This window comes from Leguminivora glycinivorella, chromosome 11 (genome assembly GCF_023078275.1).
Source record: "Leguminivora glycinivorella isolate SPB_JAAS2020 chromosome 11, LegGlyc_1.1, whole genome shotgun sequence".
NCBI lineage: Eukaryota > Metazoa > Arthropoda > Insecta > Lepidoptera > Tortricidae > Leguminivora > Leguminivora glycinivorella.
Window position 1 is genome coordinate 17,841,365 of NC_062981.1, and position 14,525 is coordinate 17,855,889.

At 39.8% G+C, this 14,525-nt stretch overlaps 1 protein-coding gene across 1 annotated transcript; it reads left to right on the forward strand.

Annotated features, from left to right (window-relative positions):
- Positions 1 to 563: 563 nt before the first annotated feature.
- On the forward strand, positions 564 to 5,415 carry LOC125231417. The gene is made up of 2 exons (XM_048136867.1): positions 564 to 1,919; positions 5,370 to 5,415. The coding sequence occupies exons 1-2, from the start codon at positions 564 to 566 to the stop codon at positions 5,394 to 5,396; spliced, it is 1,383 nt and encodes a 460-aa protein (XP_047992824.1). The 3' UTR covers positions 5,397 to 5,415.
- Positions 5,416 to 14,525: the final 9,110 nt, after the last annotated feature.

The following is a 14,525-nucleotide window of genomic DNA, read 5'->3' on the forward strand; positions in this document are numbered from 1 at the left end:
AAGAGAAGCCTACTTGCATTCATGAACTACGTAATTTGCTAGCTTAAAGGTGTACCTACTCAGTGCGATAAGCGAGCGTCCATTTTGTGCTGTATCATTATCTTTGCATAGCAACTGCATTTCTTTCGCATAATTCTTACAAAATCTAATATTTCTTCCTCACTTTATAATTTGCTATGGCCTGTATTCTATTTAGGTAATAAAATAATTACGCATTACAGCTTTTTAAACTTCTCAGTACGTTAAAAGTAGAATAACAAGCACGTTAGGAATTTCGATTAAAATTTTAGATTATTCCCCAAATTAGCAACAAATTAGTGTGTCTTTAAATTGATATGGTGCTAACCGTGCATTCCAGTGATAACTAATCGAGATATCTGCGCGCATTCCTGTGCCAAGCTGGGTGTTTCCCGTGCACGGTGTACCTACTTCGCTGCCATTCAACGTGCCATTGGACCTACTGCCGAGACATTTAATTGGGTTTGAGTGCACAAGTTATTTTACCTAATTTTTTATTCGCCCTTGATTGAATTAGTGTGTTTTGATTAAATAGGTAGCTTAAAATGTCAGAGGAAGCTATAAAAGAATTAGTACGTCAAAGAGGTACCTATAAGGGTCGTGTGACGAAATATAAGGATTACCTTTCCGTTATACAACAAATTGACCGTTCAAACATAACTTTAGTACAAATTAAAGAGTTAAGTCTTCGTTTGGCTAGATTACAAACATTATTTTCAGAATTTGATTCCGTTCAAACACAAATTGAAATGAAAAGTAGTAAGTTAGAAGAACAGATGGAAGAAAGGGACAACATGGAAACGCAGTTCATTTCTCTCATCTCAGCCACCCAAGAAATAATTGATTCCCATCCGAGTAATAGTGACCATGGTTCCGAGGTTGCCCGAACAGCCCAATCGAGTCTCGAAACGGGCTCTGTCAGTAAAATACGTTTACCAACCATTTCTCTCCCGTCTTTTGATGGAAACTACTTAAAATGGTTGGAATTTCGCGACACCTTCGAAGCCATGATCCATGTGAACGAATCCATCCCTGACATAAATAAATATCATTATTTACGCTCCTCTTTAGAGGGCAGTGCCAGTGTCGTAATAAAATCGCTTGAGTTTACGGCTAAGAATTATAAAATGGCATGGGAATTACTGTGCGAGCGATATGATAATAAAAATCTGCTTATAAATAATCACATGAAGGCATTATTTAACATAGATCAGCAGACTCGTGAGTCACATCGGTCAATTCGGTATCTTATTGATCACGTTACTAAAAACCTAAGCGCCCTTAAATCTTTAGGCCGCCCGACTGAGTCATGGGATGACGTAATCATATACTTGGTCGCTAGTAAATTGGACCCCACTACGTCTAGAAAGTGGGAAGAATATAAGGCCGATTTAACAGATATGCCTACATTACCTGAGTTCTTGAAGTTTTTACGCAGTCGGGCCGATGTACTTGAGACAATGGTAGCTTGCAGGAGCGATAAACCAGCCGAAAATAAATACCTACAGCCTAAAACTACTAAGGCGTTTGTCGCTGCTGCAAGTACATCTCAAAAACAAGAAACGCACTCTAATAAGAGTACTAAGTCGCCGCCGACATGCCCAGTATGTCACGGCGCGCATAGGATCTCGGAGTGTGTCAAGTTCAAGGCCATGAACGTTGAAAGTAGGTCAAGCGAGGTCTTGAAGTTAAATCTTTGCTTGAACTGCTTGAGGCGTGGTCATAACGTCGAGCAATGCCGTCTAGTAGGTTCGTGTCAAGTCTGTAAGGAAAGACATAACACATTATTACATAAATATAGTCAATCATTATCCTTACAGGCAGATAACAAAACAGCTGGGCCGACGCCCGTCATTAGCGCGGCCAGCGCGTGCGCCGCGAATGAGACAGCTGACCGGGAGGTATTGTTATGCACAGCTTTAGTTAAAATAACAAACATTCAAAATAATAAATCTCAAATTGTTAGGGCAATGTTAGACCCTGGTTCACAGAGATGTTTTTTAACTGAACGCATGAGAAATAAATTGGGATTTTCTAATAGTAGAAAGCCGGCTTGTATAAACGTCTTAAATAATTTATCGTTTAATGTCTCTGACCGGTGCAAGCTCACTTTAAGTTCGTTAACGAGCCCTTATAAAATTGATATTCGTTGTTTTGTGGTGGATGATCTCGTAGACTGTTTACCTAATAATTATGTAGATACCTCAGACTTGAACATACCTGAGGATATGCAGCTAGCGGATCCTGGTTTCTATCGTCCATCTCAAATTGATCTTCTACTTAGTGCTGAATTTTTCTTCAATATCACGACGTCGGAGAAAATCGAGCTCGGACCAAATAAACCTGTTCTTCAATCTTCAAAATTAGGTTGGTTGGTCGCGGGACCCCTCGGTGACCTTGACTCTGACGACGACGATGACGAGATTGTACAATGTTGCTTCACGAAACAAATCTCACAAGATCTCACTCGGTTTTGGGAACTTGAAGAAATCTCATTACCTAACGCCGCGAAAATCGATGAGGAAAATATTTGCGAAAAACACTTTGTAGATAACACGCGACGTTTAGACGACGGTCGATTTTTAGTTAAAATGCCGTTACGTGAAAATCCTGAAAACGCGCTTGGCGATAGTTTTAATGTGGCAAAAAAACGGTTCTTGAATTTAGAAACTCGATTGGATAAAAATCCAGTTCTTAAAAAACAGTACTGCGACTTTATTAAGGAGTACGAAGAACTAGGTCACTTGAATAAAATTGATAAACCCGACTTTGGTTACTACGCGCCGCATCACGCAATTATTCGTGACAGTGAAACTACGAAATTGAGGGTAGTTTTTGACTGCAGTGCTAAATCTACCTCCAAAAAATCATTAAATGATTTGCAATATATCGGACCCGTTATACAGGATGAATTATTTGATATCCTCATTAGGTTCCGGCAGCATGAATTCGTTTTGTCCGGAGACATACAAAAAATGTACCGGCAGATTCTCTTGGATGAATCGCAGCGCCATCTACAATTAATTCTTTGGAGAGACGATAAAACGGGGCCGCTTGATATACTTCGGCTCAATACGGTGACTTACGGAACCAGCTCAGCGCCTTTCTTAAGTGCTAGGTGCCTTGTACAGTTGGCAAATGAATGTCCCGACAAAACAGTTTCCGAGATAATGAAGCATGATTTTTATTACGATGATTTCCTGAGCGGCGCTGAAAGTGAAAGCAAATTAAGGCACATATACGAGCTCGTTAAAAAAACGCTCGCCTCAGCTTGCTTTCCCATTCACAAGTTTAGAACTAACTGCCCACAAATATTCGAAGATGACTGTACGTCAACACAGTCATTAGACTTAAATAAACAGGCCAGCGTATTAGGTTTAATTTGGTTTCCTGATCATGATAACCTACAATTTTCAGTGAAATTGGACAAAAATACTTCTGCCATTACAAAGCGGGTAATTTTGTCCAATACTTGCAAAATATTTGACCCACTGGGTTTGCTCAGTGCATGCACAATCAAATTAAAAATACTGCTTCAGAATTTATGGACGCTTAAATTATCTTGGGACGATGCAGTACCAAGTGATGTCAAGAAAATATGGTTAAAATGTTTGTCGAATGTGCATGTTCTGGCAGGCTTAAAGGTTCCTCGACACGTTTTGTGTTCCAGCCCAACTTCAGTTGAGATGCACTGTTTTGTGGACGCTTCACAAGCCGCTTATGCTGCGTGTATCTACTTGCGGTCCACAGATGGCGCTGGCAATGTAGCTATTAATCTATTATGTGCCAAAACGCGCGTGGCCCCATTACGTACTTTATTAACGATCCCGAAGCTTGAGTTGTCGGGGGCGTTATTAGGCGCGCGATTAGCTGCAAAGGTCACCAGTGCGTTGCGCTGTTCTGTGGAGCGCAAGGTTTTCTGGACTGACAGTTCGGTGGCGTTGGGCTGGATACGAAACAAACCTAAACTATTTAAAGCTTTTGTATCAAATCGTGTTAATGACATACATGAATTGACTACAAGAGATTCCTGGCGACATGTGCCGACTGCCTTGAACCCTGCAGACTTGGCTTCGCGAGGAGTCGAACCTGGCCAGTTACCGGAACTTAGTTTATGGTGGCATGGCCCATCCTTCCTATTGCAGGATGAGAATAACTGGCCGCAAAATATAGGGTCTATAGATACCAACTTACCTGAAAGGAAGAGCGATTGCCCAATATTTGCCTTGATTAATATTGAGCAATCACCCTTGATAATATTTGAAAATTATTCTAAGGCCAATAAATTAAAAAGGATTGTAGCATATATTTTTCGCTTTATTCACAACTGTAAAAACCCTAACATGAAAACAAAAGGAACCTTAAAATTAGATGAAATTGATAATGCCTTAACCTACTTAGTAAAACTATCACAAAAACAATCTTATGCTATAGAATTAACTGCACTTTTACAGGGAAAAAAGCTTAAAACTAAATCCTACTTATTGCAATTAGCTGTCTTTGTTGATGGCGACAGTGTGATTAGAGTAGGTGGTCGCCTACAAAATGCCGATTGCAATTATGAACAAAAGCACCCCATCCTATTGGATGGCAAACATCACTTTACGCGGCTCTTGATGGAAGGCGAACACCTACGTCTACTGCATGCTGGCCCTCAGTTGCTTCTTAGCTCCATACGCGCAGAGTTCTGGCCAGTAGGCGGGCGGACTTTAGCTCGCAGCGTCGTTCATAAATGCATCACATGCGTACGACTGCGAGGTGAAGCTATGAAGCCATTGATGGGCAACCTACCTGCGGATAGGGTCACTTCGTTTTACCCCTTCCAGGTGTGCGGTCTTGATTTTGCGGGACCCTTCATGATTTCCAGTAAAAGGGAAAAGGTAATCGCATAACAAAATGCTATTTAAACATTTTTGTCTGCTTTGCGACCAAGGCCGTACACCTGGAAGCAGTCAGCGATCTTAGCACTAACGCCTTCATCTTAAGCTTACGTCGGTTTGTGGCTCGAAGGTCTAGACCGCATACAATTTATTGCGACAATGGCACTAACTTTGTAGGGGCGAATAACGAATTAGGTAGAATGCTAAGGTCCGCTCAAAAGTCAGTTTATGAGTTTGGCAATGAAGAAAACATTAAATTCATTTTCTCCCCCCCCTACTCACCTACTTTCGGTGGGATTTGGGAAGCAGCTGTCAAATCAGCCAAATTCCACTTAAAGCGAATTATGGGTAATGCTAGTCTGACGTTTGAGGAGTTGAGCACGTTATTTTCCCAAATTGAGTCTATCCTGAATAGTAGACCCCTTACTCCTTTCTCGTCAGACCCTACTGATCTTTCCCCTCTGACTCCAGGGCACTTTCTGGTGGGACGGCCCATGACTTCACTGCCGTCACCCCCGTTTGTCTTAAAAACCCTGATAGGTACCAGCGTATCGAGCAGCTGCGCCAGCATTTCTGGCAAAGATGGCGGAACGAGTACTTGGCCGAGCTGCAGCAACGTACCAAATGGCGCCAGAGGCAGAAGGAGCTCAAGGTTGGAGACCTGGTGGTGTTCAAGGAGGAGAACACCACACCACTTAAATGGAGGCTTGGGAGAGTCCTGACACTCTATCCAGGCGCTGACGGAGTCTGCAGGGTCGCAGACTTCACCACACAGAAGGGCGTCGTTAGAAGAGCACTCAACCGAGTGTGCCCTCTACCCTGCATGAAGGATCTTGAAAGCAGCAGCTTTCAAGGGGGGCAGGTTGTTAACGCGCCATCGGCGGTCAAACCAGTCCCGGAGAAGTGAGGCCTGCGGGGGCATGACGTCACCGGCGCGGGGAGCACCAACCGGCACATACGACACACACGACTCTCGGCTAGCGCCTCATACGTACCTACTTTTGTACCTAAATAATTGTATTAAATAAGTAATTAAAATAAGTATCTTGAAGCAGGAGTTTTCTTGGAGAGTAAACCCCTCAGCTGAGCTGTACATGATTACCAGCTCCGACACCACACTTTAACCCATATCCCACAGTCGACTTCTACGACACCCACGGGAAGAAAGGGGGTGGTGAAATTCTTAACCCGTCACCACACGGACACTAAAATACACGTCGAACTAAGACCATCCTTTACTCACTGGTTCGAAGCGCTGGTGGCCTAGCGGTAAGAGCGTGCGACTTACGATCCGGAGGTCGCGGGTTCGAACCCCGGCTCGTACCAATGAGTTTTTCGAAACTTATGTGCGAAATGTCATTTGATATTTGCCAGTCGCTATTCGGTGAAGGAAAACATCGTGAGGAAACCGGACTAATTCCAATAAGGCCTAGTTACCCGTCGGGTTGGAAGGTCAGATGGCAGTCGCTTTCGTAAAAACTAGTGCCTACGCCAAATCTTGGGATTAGTTGTCAAAGCGGACCCCAGGCTCCCATGAGCCGTGGCAAATGCCGGGATAACGCAAGGAGGATGATGATGATGACTCACTGGTTCATCGAACTTCATCCATTAGTTACAAAATCTTAAATAATAAACCAGGTACGTCCGATATCCTATCTGAGATTTCTCACACACTGTCGCGGCCATTTGTTTAAATTGCATTAGCATGTGCATGCTTAAGGCTTGTGCGAGTGTGTATTGTTTCGAGATATATCTAAAGCATTTTTTTTCTATATATATTATAAATATTTGTATTTATTATTTATGTCTGAGTACCTGCCATCTTAACACAAGCCATCTTGAGCTTACCGTGGCACTCAGTCATTGTCCTATAATATTTATTTATTTATCTAAATGAATATTATAGGACACACAGCCAAAACCGCTGGTCCTAGAGATTCCAAATTTGACACACCGTAGGTTCCTTACAAGTTGTAGAGGAGCACTAAGAAAGGATTTTTCAAAATTCACCTCCTAAGAGGATGTTATGGGGGTCCAAAGTTTGTATGGGAAAACATTTTTAACCCTCGACGCAGGTTGTTATATGTTTGACGTGTCTGTCTGTCTGTCTGTGTGTGTGTCTGTCTGTGGCATCGTAGCTCCCGAACAGATGAACTAATTTAGATTTAGTTTTTTTTGTCGGTCTACTATGTCGCGGTCGGGGGTTTTTTCAAAATTTTAATTTTTTGGTTAGTTTCTTATGTCCATCAGATTAATTTTGTGGTGTACAGTGTACACTTACATAGTGTAAACTGTGCTTGGGTGAATCCACGTAAAAGTAACGTGAGTAACGACTTCAATGAGCGTTTAGTTGAACTACAGCAGCAAATGAAAGGATATATCGGGAATGGAAATTTGATTGATTGATTGATTGTTAACACTTATTTAGAGATAGATTTTCACTTGAACTTGCGTCGTGAATAACTGGAACATGCCATAAAATCGTGACTCATGTTACTCTTGCCGCGGATCGTCCCGTTTTATGAATCATGTTTTTAAGCCAAAAAAATATGAAATAAAACTATGGAAACGGATTAATTAAATCGCGTATAATGAATTTAAAATACATCCCGACGTTTCGAACTCTTTACAGCGTTCGTGGTCAACGGGTGACTGGAAACGTCGGGATGCATTTTAAATTCATTATACGCGATTTAATCCGTTTCCATAGTTTTATTTCATGAGTAACTATCGCGGTAACCGAAGACAATATTATGCAAAAAAATATTTTAATTTAATTTTATTAGGTAGTAGTAGTAGTATTTCAAATCGTGTTTTTAAGTCAAAAAATGATTTTAATTTAATGTTAGTAGGTACCTACTACCTAGTTAAATTGAACCATTTTTTAGCACCTTCTACTATCATGTTCATGTCTTTAGCTAGCATAATTGTTCTTTTTTTTGTGAAATAAATAGGATAATCGAACGCAAATTGAAATTATTTTCATAATTTTATTTGTTGTTAGGAATTGACCAACGGAAAAGCCAAACGAGGCTATATTTAGAAATTATCTGAAACCGTAAGCATTTTACTGGTGCATCACCTTTATTTCGACACTTTGTACACAAAAACGCCTATTCAAATTAGGAACTTAATGGACGTTAGGACCTTTTCTGAAACGCATTTTCGCATCTCACAGAAATATACCCAAATAGACAACGCATCTAGGCAAAATAGGTATAGTCGATTTGCACTAACTTCAAATATGCCAATTATTTTATGACCTCGAAATGATATAAAGCGAACTGAGCCTTAAGGTCTGCACTACTACACTTATAGTACAGTCAGCTGCAGGGAAAAGGAGACCCCCTGCCAAACAAATTTGTATGCAAGGGGGTCTACTTTTCTCTGCCGCTGGCTGTACATTACGATAAAAAAGCGAAAAAGAGGAAGTTCTAAACGAGTGGCGATAAATTATAACACGACCGAAGGAAGCCTACTTCCGCAGCCTCAGATCAAAGTAGCCTTAGCTCGACGCTGAGTAGATATAAGGCTAAAGCCTCGTTTAAGTGTTCTATTTTGGTACCTGTCTGTGGCAGGCCCATGCGTGGGCGCAGCGCGTGATGTGCGCGCGGATTACATTGCAATAACGCAACACATTGCAATATAGGCAGTTCAAAGCACCATGTTAGTCTATGACGTAGTTGAGTGAACTATCGCGGTATATGTCTGTGGCAGTCCCATGCGTGGGCGCAGCGCGTGATGTGTGCGCGGATTACATTGCAATAATGCAACACATTGCAATATCGAGCGCGTGCGGGCCATTTATAATGGCCGTTATTATAAACGACGGGATTTGAATTGCGGATTTAAGTGGTTATTCTAGAAATTGTAGCAGAATTGGAATACTCTTATTTATTATAAAGCATTCAGCATCAATAACTTAATCTAAGGTTAGGATAATACAATTCCTTCTTGTATTAGATTATCTTTTTGTATAATTTTTACTGAGCAATCAAGTTTTATCTCCAAATCTAGAGAATCTAGAGATATACTGATGCCCGATCAATACTTTGGATTACATAATATATTTCATCGGTTTCTTATATGACAATAATCTGTCTGAGTCACTTTTGGATACTAACAGATGGAATAACTAAAATTCGAATCGGTAAATTCTCGACCTTTAAATTAATAAACAAAAATACATTAGGCTAGTTGCCTATTAATCAAATCAGGATCAGGGTGGCTAGCCGAATGGCACAATCGCTCACGAAACGCTCACGAAAGAAGCGCTAGTAGATATCTATCTCTATCGCGCTTGCGTATTGGCGCGACAGAGCCAGCGGCGTATCGCTTTCGTTTGGCGTCGGAGAAATGCCATTCGGCTACGGGGCCAGGGTGCGTAGCCGAATGGCACAAACGCTCACGAAACGAAACGCTAGTAGATATCTATCCCTATCGCTCTTGCGTATTGGCGCGACAGAGCCGGACTACGTTTCGTTTTCGTTTGGCGTCGGAGAAATGCCATTCGGCTACGGGGCCAGAACTGTTAAAACGATCTGCTACTTAAATATGAAGTAACTGTCTATATTTTTCTTCTAATTATGTGGCTCTTTATTTCGTGCACTGCATAATAGTTATTTTTTATGCAAGGGGGCAAAGTTGTATTTTAACGCCGAGTGTGGAATTGAAAAACGAGCAAGTGAAAGGATTCTATAGTTGAACCACGAGCGAAGCGAGCGGTTCGAGAATATAATCCTGGACTTGCGAGTTTTTTAACACACGAGAAGTAAAATACATGTCCAGCCGAGTGTGTAACACAAAACTTTTCCCCTCACTATAGCGAGGAAACTACAACGCAAAAAATGCGTTTACCACTGCTTCCAGTAGTTCCATAGGTGGTAAATTCATCTTTATTACTATATTCACCTACTTTTATCAATTTTAAAGCAGTTAATTTGACTTTATTCAAGGTCAAGTTACTTTACCCACTAGTGGATAAAATACGTTTTTACCCGCTGGTATTAAAGGACAAAACACGTGTTTCCGAGCTAGTGAGGGGAAAAATATTTTATTTTAAGTATAGGAAACTAGCCTATTGTACGGAACAGCCCTTGGTATGCCACAATACCGCCCACAAATTTAAAGATAAACTATTACAGTAAACCAAGTCCGCATTAGGCGGAGTCTAGCGATTTTTCATTTTTTCGCAATTTTGAGTTATGAATTTTTAATGAGATCGCGAGAGATTAAGAGTCAGAAAGTCATTTCCCAGTAAAGGAGGGAAAAAAAGGATTGCTTCAGTCGTATCGCTTGTTAGAGTGAGGCCACGAGAGTAGCGGAAAACATCACGCTGATTATTCTAATATATTCCTAATTTCTAGAAAATATAAGTAGGTAAAGGTTACATTATAACAGTTATAAGACAGGTAACACAACGTTATTTTTTGAGATTTTAATTATTCGTAATTGAAACCTTATTAATATTATCTTATTAATATTATCTATAGATAGGTGTACTGTATCCAAAAAAAAAACCAGCGCCATGGCTAAAATAGTCATCGGCATATATTATGCTGAGTGGCAAACTTGTGGCAACCATTTTGGTGTATAAAGCGTTAAGGGCCGGTTGCATAAAACCGTCTGTCACCGTTAAAGCGTTAGTTAAATTTTATTGTGCGGGAAGTTCCATAGACGTCTGCTGCGTGACGATGATGTGTCTATAAAAAGTGGTTGATGAAATTGGCCCTAAGATGTTAGTTTTAACTTTTTAATAGGTACACCAAATAAACGTTTTCTTTCTTTCTTTCAATGTAATATGTTATTATAATCTTTTTATAAACTTTGGTGTCCTCAGAAAGTAAACAGTACCAACTCAATCCCTAGGATGCTCGACGACCACTTTTATTTCTTAAAAAATGTACCTATGGCAGTGGGCGCCAGCGACAAGCGTCAACACTCAAAGCGTGCGTTTCATGGCCCAAGACTTTGCCTTACTTTGCTTAGTAAATGGGTAGAAATAATGAGTTACTCAAATAATATTTAAAATATTAGGCTACGATTTTAAGGTTATAATAAATAATAAGTTAAAAATCGCTGGTTTCGTGCCTCCATTAGCCAACTCGTAGCTGGAGGGCAATCCAAACGTTTCGGTGAGGTCTGTGTACCGCTTAACCAAATTTTTGTTCTTGTTGTTTTAGTGATGCCGTGTGCGACCCCTGCTTTTGATAATGAGGTAAAACGATGAAAATGCCTGTGGATGATACAGTCATTAACGTAGGTACTATTGTAGACTACGAATACTTAATGAAAAAAGGCTCGTTTAAAAGCACACATTACTTTAGATACAGATTTAGTCAAAGAGAAGCCCTATATAAGGGTCTATACGCTGCAACTCAAAGGACAATACAGGCGCGTTACCGAGTCCTCTATCCTCTGATTTGTTAGTGTGTTGAGCCGGTATCAATCTAAATAATTTTGCCGCCAAACCGCGACTTAAAAAGAATGCGCTTTAAATTAAATTAAATTACTTTATTTCGACCAACTGGGATCATACAATTTACAAACGGTTCACACATAAAATATCACAATGAGCATCAATAAAATTAGTTTAACAAAAACGTTTAAAAAATGGATGAGTTAAATTGCAAAATAATAAAATTGAGCCCAAGAGCTAAATAATCGAAATTTAATGAATAAAAAATGATTTCTGTTTGACAAGGCCAGGCCGAAGCTTTCAGAGCTTTGTTTTCTATGTAAAGCATCACTACACCTGTCATCTGTCATAGATAATGTCTTGCTTAACGTGAGATATCCTTCAGTTATAATACAAATAATGAAGTATCTGTTTAACGTGAGATATCCTTCAGTTATAATACAAATAATGAAGTATCTGTTTAACGTGAGATATCCTTCAGTTTTAAAATAAATGAAGTCTCACAAACTGCCCCATAATATACCCCCATACGCAGTCTAAGCGTGCGCGTACAGGGTAAATGCGCGTGCTGTGCACCGACCGGCCGGGGATTAGGGTAAAGCCACGTATAAATCAGCTCGTCATATGTGTATTTGTTAGGCTACGTAGTGGACTACCGGTTTAAGTAACAATGATATAGTTTTATTTTGTGGTGTTTTAATTTATTTTGTGTCAGTTTTAATTTATATGCCCGTGTGGTGACGGGTTAAGAATTTCACCACCCTCTTTCTTCCCGTGGGTGTCGTAGAAGGCGACTGTGGGATATGGGTTAAATTGTGGCGTAGACGAGAGCTGTCTTGTACGCAGTTTGTGAATTTTCTAGTAGCATTTGTCCGAAATCGTAATTGGTACTAGGGAAAATTAAGTCAATAGTGTCCAAACCATATGCTTTACGTCAAAATTCTAGGACAAAATGTGTACCATATTATGTGACTTATTGAGCCCATGTCTTGTTATAAGAAAAAAATATAATAGCAAATAAATTTGGCTACTCAAAGTTGTCTTCATACTTAACGATACAGTCTTTATGACGTCAGACATGTCAAATTATGTCAAATTAATATGAAAATAGCGCACTCCCGCCGGCCACCTCTCTTTATTACATACTAGCTTTTGAGCGCGGCTTCGCTCGCGTTAGAAAGAGACAAAAAGTAGCCTATGTCACTCTCCATCCCTTCAACTATCTCCACTTAAAAAATCACGTCAATTCGTCACTCCGTTTGGCCGTGAAAGACGGACAAACAAACAGACACACACACTTTCTCATTTATAATATTAGTATGGATAAACAGACTAGGTACTATGTGAGTAGTAGGTAAGAAATATATGAGTTTTTCTACAGTAAATGTTTAAAGTACACATCCATAAGATTTTGTTTCTTTTGTCCACTAAAGGCTGAATAAATAAATAAAGAGTGCAACAATAAGTGTGCTCCCGTGTGGAGCGTGAGTACTATAAGTGTCGTACAAGAGAAACGAATGACCGGCCAGGCTCATCCGTCATATCACGTAAGAATATAAGGGACCTGCCTTACAATATAATATTTATTAGAAGATTTTTTTTTGTTTATATTGGGGACACCTTACACAGATCAACTTAGCCCCAAACTATAAGCAAAGCTTGTACTATGGGTTCTAAGCGACGATATACATACTTAAATAGATAAATACATACTTATATACATAAAAAACATCCATCACTCAGGAACAAATATCTGTGCTCATCACACAAATAAATGCCCTTACCGGGATTCGAACCCAGGACCGCGGCTTAGCAGGCAGGGTCACTACCGGCTGAGCCAGACCGGTCGTCATATTAAAATGAGCTTGAAGTATTTCCATTGCGTTATGATAGTGGTTTGTTTAAGCAAGTATCTGGGGTTCTCAAAGGTGGTCAACGAATAAGTGACACCTCTGATGTTGTTGCTGTCCATGGGCGGCGATGGCTAAGTACTTCCGCTCAGTCATGTCTGCTGGATTGCTGCCTATGACTAAAAAAAATGGTTTGTTTTAAGTATCTTTGTTTACTTTTTCTTAAGTAGCTAGAAAATATTAGAAATATAAAACCTGCTACCCCTGTGTCTTCGGAATTATTTGTATGGTTTTTGTTATTATTCGAAAAAAAAATGAATATTTTTTTTTCCTTTTTCCCTGTGCGGTAAAAATAACATACACATCTCGGCCACTAAATCTGGGTGCGTAGCCGAATGGCACAAACGCTCACGAAATGCTCACGAAACGAAACGCTAGTAGATATCTATCCCTATCGCTCTTGCGTATTGGCGCGACAGAGCCGGACTACGTTTCGTTTTCGTTTGGCGTCGGAGAAATGCCATTCGGCTACGGGGCCAGAAACGTTTATACAAATACATACAGGTATATTGTATACTATCGTATTATTTCAAACTTACAAGTTTTACCACTACGAAATCTAAATGACTAAAAATAATGGAATGTCCACACTATCCTAGCAAAGCTCACACTCGCCGCACGCGAGCGTTTCATTATGTGCTGAAAGCGTGTGGAGACGCCCTAATGAATCATCCTGCATACAATTATAATGATACACTTACCAACTTAACTATGCACTCAATCGTGCTATTAAAAACTTTATTCTCTTTCTATTACGGTTATAGTAATTGTAGAATAAGTTGGTTTCCTAACTGGTAGTCACGCGCATTTTTTTTTTGCTTAGGTTTAGTAGCGTTTAATTTTAATACTTTTGCTTACAGGTTTTTGTTAGCTTTGATTTATTTCATAACTTACGAAGATGTTGGTAGTTGCAAAAAAGTTTGCTACAGTCTTGCAATTGATGATGAATATAGGGGTACGGATTAGCGTTAATATATCCATTTTAACTTTGTTAAAAACATACAGAATTATTTTACTGTCTAAAGTTGATCAACTGTTGACTTTTCATTGCGAAAGACATGTACATTTACAATTTATGTCCCAAGTAATAATTAAATTCAACTTCTTGTAGTAGAAAACCTCTTACCTATTCACAAGTGAACTTAAAATTGCAAATTAAACTCTTCAACTCAAGCCATTTCAAAGACACATACTTAACAATCAATTATTAACGCCCAAATGAGCATGCAGGCATGCACTTCAAAACCTATCATCAGTTTAAAGACTACCTCCTTAACCAATTAAAATATACCCCTTATA

Bases quoted from the DNA above. Each gene is read 5' to 3' on its own strand.
- LOC125231417 (XM_048136867.1), top strand. From the start codon at position 564: ATGTCAGAGGAAGCTATAAAAGAATTAGTACGTCAAAGAGGTACCTAT. The intron at 1,920-5,369 runs GTATTGTTATGC...CTCTGACTCCAG, and splicing joins ATGAGACAGCTGACCGGGAG to GGCACTTTCTGGTGGGACGG.